Source organism: Aotus nancymaae, unplaced genomic scaffold (assembly GCF_030222135.1).
Source record: "Aotus nancymaae isolate 86718 unplaced genomic scaffold, 86718_ANA_hifiasm-v0.15.2.pri h1tg000019l, whole genome shotgun sequence".
Lineage (NCBI taxonomy): Eukaryota > Metazoa > Chordata > Mammalia > Primates > Aotidae > Aotus > Aotus nancymaae.
Window position 1 is genome coordinate 58,098,679 of NW_026988431.1, and position 14,455 is coordinate 58,113,133.

The 14,455-nt window shown below is 37.1% G+C and overlaps 1 protein-coding gene across 2 annotated transcripts in view; it reads right to left on the minus strand.

The window, feature by feature from the left end:
* The window catches only part of ZBBX (zinc finger B-box domain containing), a 115,650-nt gene extending 104,248 nt beyond the window's left edge, over positions 1-11,402 (minus strand). For both annotated transcript variants that reach the window (XM_021669517.2, XM_064378892.1), the window contains exons 1-2: positions 11,336-11,402; positions 3,653-3,769 (exon numbers count right to left, since the gene is read on the minus strand). In XM_021669517.2, the coding sequence (XP_021525192.2) occupies positions 3,653-3,720 (68 nt within the window). In that variant the 5' untranslated portion in view covers positions 3,721-3,769; positions 11,336-11,402. The remainder of the gene's footprint in view (positions 1-3,652; positions 3,770-11,335) is intronic.
* Positions 11,403-14,455: the final 3,053 nt, after the last annotated feature.

Sequence of the window (14,455 nt, forward strand, 5' to 3'; positions counted from 1 at the left end):
GGAGAAATCTTTCTAGAGGTAGCGAGCAATTACCAAAAAGCAAGTGGGCCAAGGATATGTCTCAAGAGGACACAATCCAGGAAGATATATAGAACGTGATAGGAAGGGCTGTCCAGAGGGTTCAGAGAAGCTGGCTAAGATATAGAAAGAGGGCATCTATTTTCACTGTATTTATTCCACAATGAGTAATATAGCTCCTACCTCAAACAAACACTGCTAGGTGATAAGATATGAAATACAATGGAGCTTCCAGTATTGAGAGGAATAGATAAGCATGAAGGTAATTGAAATACAATGCAATAGTGCTCTCATTGGAGAAGTACAGGGGGCTACCTGGGCACAAAGAAAGAGCACATACCCCAGCCTTGTGAATGCAGGAACAGTTCCTGGAGAAGGTGAAGTCTGAGCTGAGATCTAAAGGATGAAAGGACTTAGCCAGTCAAAGGGAGGTGGTGAGGGCAGTGTTCCAGAAAGAAAGGAGTGTGGACACAGGTAGGAAAGAGCAATGACTGGGTCAAGGACCTCGAAGTTCTCTGTGAACAGACATTAAGTGCAGAATAGGAAAAGCAGCAGAAAATCAAACTGCTGAAGTGGACAGGATCATGAAGAGCCTTGCAAGCCATGATGAGAAATGGGGATTTACAGTTTATGAACAACGAGGATCATTAAAGGGTTTTAAGAGAATTGATCAGACTTGCATTTAGAAAGATCATTCAGACTGTATGAAAGGAAATCAATTAGAGGGTGCAAGGATAGAAGCAAGACAGCTAATTAGTAGACTATTCCAGTAATCCAGATAATAGAGAATTTGGGTTAGTCTAACTGAGCAGGGGCAATGGAGAGAAAAATGGGAGCTTTTGAGAAATGTAAGAAAATAGAACTAACAACTGGAAACTGACCAGAAGTCGTGACTGACCAGAGAGGGAACAAGGAAGAAATCTAAAATAATCGCATGTTTCTTACTTGGGCAGACAGGAGGGCATGGTGTTATTTCCTGAAACAGACCATTCTGGGATGGGCCGTAGGTACAATTTAGGATGAGTCCTGCAGTTGGTCCCCCTGCCTAAAGTCTTGACAGCCTACCACACTTCACAAACTGCTTACAGAGGAAGAGTTAAAAGCACAAATACGATTGCATCACTTACTTGCTTAGAAGACTTTAGATGTTTTTGAGGTCCCACTGTGGTAGAGGAAAAGGTTAAGGCTGAAGAAAAAGACTGGCCCACCGACCAAGTGGTCGAGTTTATGTAAGGTTGGATGCTACGGGTCTCACACAAAACAAAGGATTCCTCCTGAAGACAACATTATACAAAAAGCCATAAAGAGAAAGCATGGCCTCTGAGGAAAGCTAAGGTTGATCCTTAGCTTTATTTAATTTATTGTTTAAGAGATTTTTTAAGAGCTCCAAAATGATCACTTCAGCAAAAATATGTATGTTGCCTATATAGAAAAAAAAATTGTTGCTTCAAATATTATGCATTAAACTATTTAAATATATTAGAGTCAATACAGACAGTATGAAAATTAGGGAAAAAAATCTAATCAACAGAACAAATCCAAGGGCTAGAAATAAGACTTTTTTTTAATTTGTTTTAGTTACTACATTGCTAGAGGTTCAAAACTGTAGTTTCTTCTCCATCTCTTGGTACTCCAACTCTAAACATACTTTCTTCATTCGCAGTTCTTAAGCATTTCTGAAGACACAGATTTAAATATAGAAAGTAGATTTAAATAAGACTACTTCTTACTTCTAGCCCTTGGAAAAGGCTAGAAAGAGGAAAAGAGGGAAAGAGGTCAAGAGGACTAGGAGAACACCAGAATATCAGACACTGCAAAGACAATGTCAAATTAACAGGCTGGGAACAAGGAAAAAGTGAGAAAGGAAACTCCATGGTAATTACCGTGAGTGAGTATTCCTGTCCTGGTTTTTAATGGTTTGTGGATCAGGGAGACATATAGGCCAGGGAATACTGATTCCCCCTTATTTCCCAACTCTTTAGCATGATATACAAGTTAGTTATTATCGAGACCCTGCCTTTTTCTCCACCTTTCTTCTTAGACAATTGGATGTGTCTGAGAAGTCTCCAAATCATGTGATCTCTGTGCCTTTGCATGAGTTTCACCCAGTAACTACCCACCTAACTATATCTCTCACTCAAAGCGTGGGTACCTCCTCACTCCTGCTCTGGCAGTTTGAGCCATGTTCTCTCCTAGTCCCTTGCCTGTACACATCACACCACGCTTCATATTATATTGTCAATGTGACTGTACTCATTCATATCCTCTACAAGCTTTCTGAGTGCCAGGACTATGACCGCCTACTTTTGTAGCCATCATTCCCTAACACAGTACATAGAAAATGCACATAATGTTTGTTGGCTGAATGTTTATCGGCATAGACACATGACCTTGAAATAGATCACTAAAATCAAATAATGCATGTCCCTTTTTGTTTTTCTATTAACAAAATTGGTAGTCTTAGCTATTAGGTAGCTCCACTCCCCATCAAAAACATGGTATGCCTAATAATGATAATGCCATATATTTGCATAACATTTTCCAATTTATACAATCCTTTTATACTCAGTATTTCAAAGGTAAAGAGAGCATTAGAATAGCTTTGAAGATACTGAATAACAACAAAACTATTGATCTGGATTAAAAAACTCAGAAACTCAAATTAAAATTGATAGCCTGGGCCGGGTACAGTGGCTCACACTTGTCACCCCAGCACTTTTGGGGATAGAGGCGATAGGATCACTTGAGGCTGGGAGTTTGAAACCAGCCTGGCCAACATGGCCAAGCATCATCTCTATTAAAAATACAAAAATTAGCCAGGTGTGGTGGCGTGCACCCAGCTACTCGGGCAGATGAGGCAGGAGAATTGCCTGAGCCCAAGAGGCAGAGGTTGCAGTGAGTTGAGATCATGTCAGTGCACTCCAGTGTGAACAACAGAGCAAGACTTGATACTTGATCTTAAAAAAAAAAAAAAGTCTGTCCTCATCCCATGCTAGCTGGCTCTTACTGATATTTGAGAGGAAAGCCCTAAGTATTTCCAGTGACTCTAGGTGATGTCAAAGAGAAACAGGGAGCTATACTCTCCCATACCCTTAAAAGGTCATAAAGTTCCCAGGATGTCAGTACTTGTTTGGCTCTGGGTGAATGCATCTCCCAGTCATCTAGGACAGATGTCTCCTAGAAAGGGTAAATTCAACATAATGTCCTTCATGCAAAAGGCCAAAGAATGTAGTGCTCTTTATTTCCTGGGTTAGGAGTATCTCACCCTAATAATCTTCCTAAATTTCAGGATAATCCTTACTAAACTTTGAATGGGAGTCAGGAAAAATATGTTTAACTTTCTGTTGTATTAATTTAATAGGTAATCAGACTATTAAAACCTTTATAACCTGTCACTTTGGTTCTTTCAGAATAAATATTTTTAATCCACATTTTTAAACCCTATAGATTTATAATATTTCAAAGTTATATTCTTATAGATAGAAATACAAGAATGTGAAAAAAAATGGAGATAAGAATTCACAAAACTTGAATTCAATTTTAAACAGCTTCATGGAAAAATATAGTCTAAATTACAATATACAGAAGCTTGGCAACTATTCCTACTAAGAAATATATATGTATATAAACTCACCTATATTTTAGCTTTACAGAATTTCCAGGTTTTCCCCATGGAAGAACTACAAAATCTTTTGTGTTCATGATTAACACCTTAATATCGTCTAAAAGTTATTCTGATTTGTGAACACTTCTGTAAAAAAAACAAAGACAAAAGAATTATGGCAGAGGTAAAGCAGTGTAAGTTACAAATTCAAAAATCCATGTAATTCAGGAAAGTTTTTAAAACTTTATGAGAAAAAAGGATGAATCAAAGTTCAAACAGCAAAAACTATGAGACACTGCCAGCCCTTGTCCCCTGCAACCACATATCAACCAGAGAATCAAAAATATTTGAACAGAAAATAATACCAAATATACAGTACAACACGTATTTACAGCATTTACATTGTATTAAGTATTAAAGTAAGCAAGAGCTAATTTAAAGTATACAGTGGCTATTTGTAGGCTACATGCATATACTATGCCATTTTATATAAGGAACCTGAGCATCTTTTGATTTTGGTGTCTGCATGGTGTGAGGGAGTTACTGGAAGCAATCTCCTGTGGATACCTAGAGATGACCGGATTTTAAATATAAATTATGTAAGTATTTATGTACTAATAAAGTTAGAAATGTAACATGTCTGATGGAACTAAAATTCACTAGTATTTATGGACAGTTGAGCCTTGAACGACATGGGTGTTAGGAGGACGACTCCCACACAAAGTCAAAAATCTGTGTATAACTTCTAATTTCCCCAAAATTTTACTAATAGCCTATTGTTCATCAGAAGCCTTACTGATAACATAATCAGTTAATAATATGTATGTTATATGCATGTATATACGATATTCTTTTAAAAAGTAAGCTAGATAACAGAAAACGTTATTGAGAAAATCATAAAGAGAAAATATATCTACTATTTATTAAGTGAAAGTGAATCATGATAAAGGGCCTTCATCCTTATTGTCTTCACATTGAGTAGGCTAAGGAGGATGAAGGAGAAGAGGAGTTGGTCTTGTCTCAGGAGTGGCAGAGGTGGAAGGGTAGAGGACATGGAAGGAGAAGCAAGAGAGACAGGCACACAAGTGTAACTATCATTAAAATATGTATATTTATAAGTGGATCCATGCAGTTCAAACTTATGTTGTTCAGGGTCAACTGTATAGCAAAAGACTAGGGGAATATTCAACTAAAAGTGAAGGATGCGCTCATTAACACACACTAAAGCACATATTCTGTCTCTTTCTATGGCTAAGGCTATAAAAGTATAAGTATTTGTTCTATCTAAAAATAATACACAAGGCCGTACAGAGAGAAATTTAAAGAATCTTTGAGACACAATCTAAACCCGATAACCATTTTTTTTACATATATGGCAATATAAAATGAAAATTAAGGTATGTAATAATTACCCAAAGGCATTCTAATATCCTCATTTATCAAGGAAAATTTTAATGATGCTCTTTGGCTAAGATCAGAAATTAGCATATTTGAGAAAGAATGTTTCAACAAGAAATGAAACAAAAAGGATTTTCTGCTTAACTCTGAGTTAACCAGAAAATTATTCAGAACGCCCTGTTTCCCAAGTATCCCAATTATTCATGGTTCTATAATAATTTACACTGTAATGCTGAATTACTAAATCACAAGAACAACTATTAGATTCTTATAGGAATAAAAATTTCCAAGTTCTAAGAGCTTTTAAAGAAATATGAGTCAATATATAGTGACCATAGACTTAAATACCCACACTGTTTGATGTTGTCATTTATATTTGTGTTCCAATGTGTGTGCTCATAACCACAATAAACATTTATTAAGGTACTGCTATATCCAAGGCAGCGTGCTAAGAGGCATGAAGAGGAGTCAAGGCCCAAGGAGATTTGTTTTCTGAGCTCAAATGGTTTGGAGTCAAATAGGGCACATAAGACCCTAAATATAAAAGCCATAAAACAACATAAAAATTATAAGCACTATAAAATTTATACATGTGATAACATAGGAGGTGAAGGAAAAGACAGAATTCAGCTGGCTAGCATTTAACTAAAACTTTTAAGGAGAAAGGAGGCTTACAGATAAAGATACGGATTAGATGAACATTCCATACTGTTGGAAAGAACAGCTCTTGAATGGGGGACTAATGAATAGTTTCACTTGCTTGGTGTGCAGGTTACATGGAAGAAAAATAAATAAACATGAATTTAGATATAGTGGCTGAGGCCCAATAATGAATGGCTTTAAATGCCAAGTTATGGCATTTGGAATTTATTCTGTAGCTAATAAGAGTCTAATAGGGATTTAGCAGGGAAAACATAAGTCTAGAAGCTTTGTTCTAAGACCCAAGGAAGGACAGCACCAAAATTGGAGTTGCCTAATAAAAGACTACTGAGACATGAAAGTCTACATAACCAAATAAGTGGTTCTTCATTGTTGTTCCTTTGGGAGACTATCTTCTATTTCAATGATGCAACCACTGATAAAAACATTTTTGGAATGCCTCTTTTGAAACTGTCTGCAGAATCCATTTTAAGACTGGGTGTGGTGGTTTATGCCTGTAATCCCAGCACTTTGGAAAGCCCAGGTGGGCAGATGATTTGAAGTCAGAAGTTCAAGACCAGCCTGGCCAACATGGCGAAACTCTGTCTCTACTAAAAATACAAAAATTAACCGGGCGTGGTGGCATACACTTATAATCCCAGCAACTTGAGAGGCTGAGGCAAGAGAATCGCTTGAACCCAGGGGGTGGAGGTTGCAGTGAGCTGAGATCATGCCACTGCACTCAGCCTGGGTAACAGAGTGAGACTCCATCTGAAAAAAAACAAGGAATCCATTATACACCAACAAACACACAAATCCATTTTGTTGTGCCTCATTTAAAATTAAAAATGATTGTGCAATAGGAGTAACTGTTTTTTTCACTCAAATCTACCTCCAAATTACTTGGACTGCCTCCAAAACTTAAATCTAACCTGAAAGGGTAGATCTTTACCATTTTGGAGGAGATTCTCTAGAAATTTATTCTCTGAAGATGATTACAAAATGGAATTACACAAAATAATCACTACATTTTAAATAAGTTAGTGGTTGCATAATGGGACCAGTTATATTTGTACCTTCAATCCACAAACTTGTATTTAACTGTTCTTTTGTGATCCCTATTATGGGTACTGAAGTCACAATGGAAATAAGCCACAGTGTCTTCCCTTGAGGCCCTCACAATCAAGAGAAAATCCACACAAGCAATCACAGTATCATGGGGCATTTTGATGGAAGAATCTACTGGAAGCGTCTCACTCAGACTCAGTTTTCAGTCACCAACTCCTGTTTCTCAAAGCTAAATGAGTGTCAACGAGAATAAACATACCACAGCAATAGAAAACTAGGATTTGGTTTGCTTTTTACTCCCTCATTTTTGTAGGTGTATGTTTGTCCCATTTTTATCAAACAGAAGCTACCAAAGGCACCTTTAAAAAACCTCCAAGAATAATCCTGCTACATAACATGGAGTTTGTATTGCCTTTTTTTTTTTTTTTTTTTTTTGTTGAGATAGAGCCTTGCTCTGTCACCCAGGCTGGAGAGCAGTGAGTGGCACAGTGTTGGGTCACTGCAACCTCTGCCTTCAGGGTTCAAGCAATTTTCCTGCCTCAGTCTCCCAAGTAGCTGGGATTACAGGCATCCGCCACCATGTCCAGCTAATTTTGTTCGTATTTTCAGTAGAGACGGGGTTTCACCATATTGGCCAGGCTGGTCTTGAACTCCTAACCTTATGACCCACCTGCCTCAACCTCCCAAAGTGCTGGGATTACAGGTGTGAGCCACTGAGCCTGGCCTGCTTTCTGATCATATTCATGGAATCCAACTACTGGACTTTTGTCTACTCTTGATAACTTTGTCACAAAAACTTCCATGTTGTTATTATCATTAAAGAGATAAAACAAGAATCCCCAAAGTTAATCTGTCTGATTAATCAAAATAATCTAAATTGCTATAATTTTGTTTACACATTGATACAGTATAATTTTATGTGTATGTACATACATATAAAGCTAAACTGATATATGATGATTGATTTTGCCTATACAAAGAATGAATGAAAATCTGTAAATCTTATTAAAATGAGATGACTTAGATTTATACCTCTACTGATAATGTGATTTAACCAATAAATAGTCTTATTCAAGGGGGATTTCACTTCACTGAATGCAATTAGTAAGACTTCTTCTCAATTACATATTTTATCAAGTCACCTACATAAGCCAATTTACTTGTATGAAGAAAAAGGGGAGATTATAATTCTGAGTCACGCTATTTGCCTGTTTCCTTTTGTAAAGCCAACAGAGAATTTAGTCACCTTTCTTGGGATAGCAAGGATATAACAATGTCAGCAACAAGAATAGCAAAGCACAAAATTTTAGGCACTTAATAAAACCCGAGGAATACAGATAAACTCCCTATTATGCAAACCTTATAGTTCCTTGCGTCTTTTGGTCATTCAATTTTTTTAAAACTAAATACCAAAAATTTGGATAAGTGATTTGGAAAAGTTTCTAGTTACCTGATTTATTAGACTAAATCATTTTTCTGTCTACAACCCCATTTCTCCCCATACATAACACCCAATATAACCCAGAATTGTCCATGATGGTTTGGTGATCCTTCTACACATGTTCCTACTTTGAGAAAGCAACCCACATATCAAAACCTACTGCCACAGAATGGAAACAAGGAACTTACAATGCCCTACACGGCTAGAAACTCAGAGCATTAACAGGTGCGAGAGAACGCCATTGGCAGAATGGGAGGTTTGGGAAACCACTGTTTTCAAGATGGGCCACGTTTTGTAATTGAAAACTTATCTAAGTTTTCTAAAACTTATTCTACTCATGACTCAGATCATGTTAGGCACAAAACTTAAGAACCATAAATAGGAATTTTTCCTTACTGTAGCAATGTTTTGAAAAGGTCTAATCAGCAAGCAACTTTGGATGAATTAACATGTTTAGGTATTTAGTACCATAGCACTTAGAAATCAGAGACCCAAGAAAGAAATGTTAAATAAGAATTTAAAATAGTTGTTTTTAATAATTAAAAAAATTTAATTTTAACATTTCCTGTATCTGCAATTATTACATATATATACATATATATACATATATATATACACATATATATACATATCTTTAAATCTGTCATACATATATAAATCTTTAAAAAAATTCTATGGCAAGAACTAATAATACATAATTCCTAGAATAGAATCTTGTGCTGGAGTGTTCTACTAAATAAATGTATGTATGCCACATTCTCATAGCAAAAGCTCTAAAATAAAGCAGATATTGATATGGTTTGGCTATGTCCCCACAGGAATCTCATCTTGAGTTGTAATTCCCATAATTCCCACATGTGGTGGGAGGGTCCCCGTGGGAGATAACTGAATCATGGGGGTAGTTACCCCCGCCCCACTAATTTCATATTAGTAAGTTCTCACGAGATCTGATGGTTTTATAAGGGGTATCCCCCTTTGCTTGGCTGTCATCCTTCTCTTTCCTGCCCCCATGTGAAGAAAGATGTGTTTGCTTTCCTTTCTGCCATGATTTTAAGTTTCCTGAGGCCTCCTCAGCCCTGCAGAACTGTGAGTCAATTAAACCTCTTTCCTTTATAAATTACCTAGTCTCGGGTATTTCTTCATAGTATCATGAGAACAGACTAATACAGGTATTAACTTCAGGTTGCATTCAATCTTTCAGCCAAACAAGATATCTGATAATAAAATACTGCTTCAAGGCACTAATTAGTACCCAAGTCACCCATTTTTTTTCTTACCCTCTATAGGGGGGTTCTTTTGAGAACAACTGAGAAACTTTGCCTTTAGATATCAAGGGACATCGTACTGTTTTAAAGTACTTTCAATTTAAAAAATAATAAGCAATATTAAAAGGTATTGATTTTAAGGTGAGAAGACCTAGGCATCCTAAATTCACTGGATTTAAGGTCAGACGACCTTTGTCTGATAGCAATCTCTGAACTTCAGTTTATCCATGTAGAAAATGGTACGGATCCTCTCCCCGCTCTAATTTGCAGGATATTAAACAAACAGTGTCTGATCTGTGACCTGTAAAGCTGTAGGCTCCTATAACGCCTCCAGAGAGCTCATGGTTCAGGGAAAGGGGCAGCCTTAGAAACTACCTAGAGAAGAATAGGAGCATCAAGTTTCCTTATCTCTAGCATCTCTGTTTTCATCTTTTTTACATAATGAGCTTTAGTGTTTACTTCTCTGCTCACCAAGTTGTATTCTATTCAATGCCCAGTTTGAAGCCTGCCTCTAATCATGAAGATTCCCTCCACCAAAACCAAGCTTCTCATATAGAAAAACCATGTTTATTAAACTCATCTGCTATTGTATGCTACTTTGTGTTTCTTCGTTTTTGCATCTTTGTTTATACAGATTTTGTTTCCCTAAGTAGCCCAAATATTTGAGGGTAGTCCTACTATTGACTTTTGAATCTCCAGCAATTAGTACGGTGCCTACACGTAATGTGCTACGTATGAAATTTTTTTCTACTGCTTTTAGTTTTTTGCACAACCTACCCTATGGAAAAAAATTAAACACATCCTCTTTCCCACTTCAACTAAACTTTTCTTTTTTCCGTGTTCTCTACCGACCATGATAAGCAAACAACAAATATACATTGAACACTCTCTCCCTGCCAAGAGTCAGGGTAAGCACTGAGGAACAAGGTCAGCCAGACAGGTATAATATCAGTCTTCACTGAACTTACACTCCAGTGAAGGAAGTAGCTAAAAATGAAAAAACAAATAAAATAATTGCAACAATTATTAAGTGTCTTGAAAGACATAAAGGAACTCCTTTCAGACAATTCATTTGTAATACAATTGGTAAAATCATGGCAGGTCAGGGCAACCCTCTGGGTAGACTACAAGATAAGCTAAATTGGAGAAAGGTGGAGGGAGTTATTTTTGCATAACCATACAGTTTGTATAATTTTAATCCTGTGTAGCTTCAACTTTACTAGATTTTTTTAAATGAGCCTTCCTAACTTTAGATTTGAAGTCAATCTGTAAAATATATATAACTGAACCTTATATACCTGAGTCCCTCTACTGCTGATTTTGGGAAGAAAAAAATAAACTTCCATATCTTCAGATTTCTCAGGAATCAGGCACCCCGCACCCATAGCCTTTACTTGGGAGGAGTAGACTTCAACAACGAAGCGGGTGCATGTGAAACGCGCAGGCAGATTAAAGGCTGCAAAAGGGGATGAAATATAGTTTCTCAGGGCGCCAATTTTTTCATAAGGTGTTAATGACTTCAAAGTATAAAACAGGCTAGTATTTGAAAGGGTCGGGCTGCAGAAGGGGTAGGACTGATGAAGTCACCAATTTCACTGTCTGGGGTTCACTCTTGATTGATTTATCCATTAGTACCTTGGGCTGGGAAGTCTTTTGTTTATACAAAAGACTTTCGACTCCCGAAGCCAGGGCCTGTCCTGCTGCCTGCGGGCCTGGCACTGTCTCATCAATGGCAGGGGCTCAGCAAACACCTGCTGGGCCTGTGCCTCCAGCTGCACCCGAACTGAGTCTCCTCTCCAGCCGCGCTGCCCACTCCGCTCCCCGCACCAGCTAGCGCCAGCTTGCTGCCGCGGACTCAGAGACCCTCCTCCCACCATATCCACCCGCAGTCAGACAACCCACCTGGAGACCCCGGCCTCGCGTCACCACCGCCGGCTGGCCGCGGAGAGCTGCCGGGAGTTTCCGTCTTGGTCTCCTTGGTTACCGCGTTACCTCGGTACCCATAGCAACCAGAAAGCTGGGTTCTGCCACTGTCCCCCGGCAGAGGGTGCAAGAGAGCCAGCGAAATGAGAGAGGAAGGGGTGATACAGGACGGAAAGGGCAGAGAAACTCAGGCTCTGGAAGCTTTCTGCCAGAGGGGATCTTGGAGATTAGTTATATGCTAACCCTGAGCACGTGTCATACTCCAAGCACGAGTGAGAGACTTATATGTAATATTTGATTCTTCCTCATAGCAAGCCAGCTTAAATCTAAGAAAATTAAGGCACAAAAAAATTGACTATCTTAATCCAAAATTACAAAGCTAGCAAATGGCAGACCCAAAAACTGATTCAAGGAGTTCAGTCTCAGAACTCCCACATATATGCTATATTTAAATGATTTATCAAAGGCTACCATAGCCAAAGTCAATAGAGAATCCAGATCTCCTCGAAAGTCCAGAACTCTCTTTTTTTTTGGTATGGAATACATGACCTGTGAAGTCTAACATATATAAAACAAAAAGCAAAAGCAAATATATGCACACACACACATACACATAATTAACCCACACTTATCAACTCTTCTGTTCTGAACAAAGCTGCACCTGTAATGAATTTATCTTTGGCTTCCTATATATGCTGTTTTTTTATCTCCCTTTTTATATACTGCAAGTAGGATGTGTGGTTGGTACTGCACTGTACAGGTTTCTGTGCTTAACCACATTGTATCTATCTCGGTACCAGACTAACGATCCTAACCATTACAGTTAATATACTAATCTTTGCACCATTACTTTGACGGTGCTATGCCTGCCAATACCCATTTTAAAAAATTAATAATTTCACTTAGCAGATTCAATTATATAAGATTATAACCACTATGGATAAGAGAAGACAATGGCAGTATTCTGGTTATGATTCCTGGATTTTGGAGTCAGGCAGACTCGAGTTTGAGTTCCGGTACTGCCGTAACTGACCTGCTCTGTGACTGTGAGCAAGTGACCAAGTGACAAAGCTGAGTCCAACTGCTTAAATGAGACAACAGTACACTTAGTCCATGCGTGGTGTAGTACAGAAGAGTAAATGAAACAATAAATATTAAGTATACAGCTCTAAGCCAGGCCCACAGTAAGTGCTTAATAAACGGTAAGAATCAGTGGCAGTGGTGTGGCTATGATGGTTGCTATTATGGTGTTCACGGTCTAACTTTACCAAGTCCTTCCTTTAACTCTAATACAAGAACAAGTTTCAAGTGGATGTGCACTAGTTCTGATTTTCTTGTGCAGACTAGTTCCCATATAGAGGTGTGCTCTTCAAATTACCAAAGACTTCTTCAGCTTTCTTCCATTCATGATCTATTCATTTATTTATTCCACAAGTATTTATTGAAAGTCTATTTCCTAAATCCCAAAAATACTGCAGTGAAGAAATCTGCAGAAGTCCCTTCTGTTTTCAAATTTATTTTAACAGGAGCAGAAAGGCAATAAACAAGTATAAATACACGTCAGCTGCTATGAAGAAAACTAAAACAGAATAAATAAAGAAATAGAAAATAAATGACTTCTATTTTAATTTAGATGGCCAAAGAAGTATCTGAATGCAAGGAAAGAGAAAGACATGGTTAATTAGAGCAAGGAACATTCCAGAGAGAACAGTAAACACATGTCAATTATGTCCCAATAAAGAGAAGTATTTTGCAAAAAACCTCTCATCACTTCTGCAAAGGACTTTTACTTCAAAACAGAATTCTTACATGCATTGACTTGCACAATAGTAAAATTAAACTCATAAAAATGAGTTCAATTTTTTGGCACTTTTTGAAAGCATTAAAAGGACATTGTCTTATATTTAGAAAAATTGCTTATGCACAGTTATGAAAAGGCAAAGCAGAGACAAAAATAAGCCTATGTCAAGTCACACAGTAAAATAAAAATTATGAAGTGCTTGTCTTCCAGAACAATGATTAGTGGCAAAATGAAATGAAACATATCAAAACAATTACAGCTCTAGAGAGATGATATTCTCTCCACTGAAGCAAGCTGTATTTATCTGGCACACCAGCAATTCTGCACACAGTTTCCCACAACTATACCAAGAGCACAGTATTCCTGAGGGTTTTTCCAAACTCAAGCTTCATTGTGCCACTGCAAAGACAAGATTTGAATACAAGTTTTCTGAACTGGAGATCTGCAATTTAAAGAGATAAAAATTACCTGCAATGCAGAAATTAAGAGCATAAATTTACATGACTTATTTTATTAGGCTTGAAATCAGGGTCAGAGACTGTAAACAAGTATTATCCAAAACTTAGAAATAAAGTAAACAAAAACGGCATGTCTTTTCAATGCCATACTAGAATACTGTTGAAGATAAACTGAGGATTACATGATTTTCTAAAAAAGTGTTTCTTTGCTTATCATTAACTATTATAAAGTCTCTGTGTAATGTTACATGTTTATTTGAAGATTTTTTCACCTGAATCTTTCCTATCATTTGTATCTAGATATGTAAATAACATCTGTCCTTTAAATAAAATAATTTCAGAGCTAATGGTTCTACTGCACTATACAACTTCAACTAGTTTTGTATCTAACCTAGAAATCTCATACTAATCCTTTCTCTCAATGCCTGTATACGGTCAGTCTATCAAATTTTCTTTGAACCAGCTTTACCATTCTAATAATTCCTTCCTTAATGAATTAAACTGTCATATATACATTCTCTATTTATAGAATATCTTGTTTTTAAGCATTGCAATTATATTTTGCTAATACTAAACTTTTGGAAGAAAATGTGATGTATAGCATATCTGCAGCTTTCCAAAAGTAGTCTCTCAATTTCCATTCATTCCTTTGCCCTTCAAATTATTTTGTAGGCAAAAGTTTGTGGGCATTTCAGGGTAGCAAAACAAAATTCTTACCATCTCCTTTTTTACGAGTCCTGAAATGTGGTCTTACTTTTACATGAAGCATCTACTTTCTTTATGCCTTGGTAGATGCTAAATATAACATCCTATTACATATGTATGGGGTTTTTCAACTTG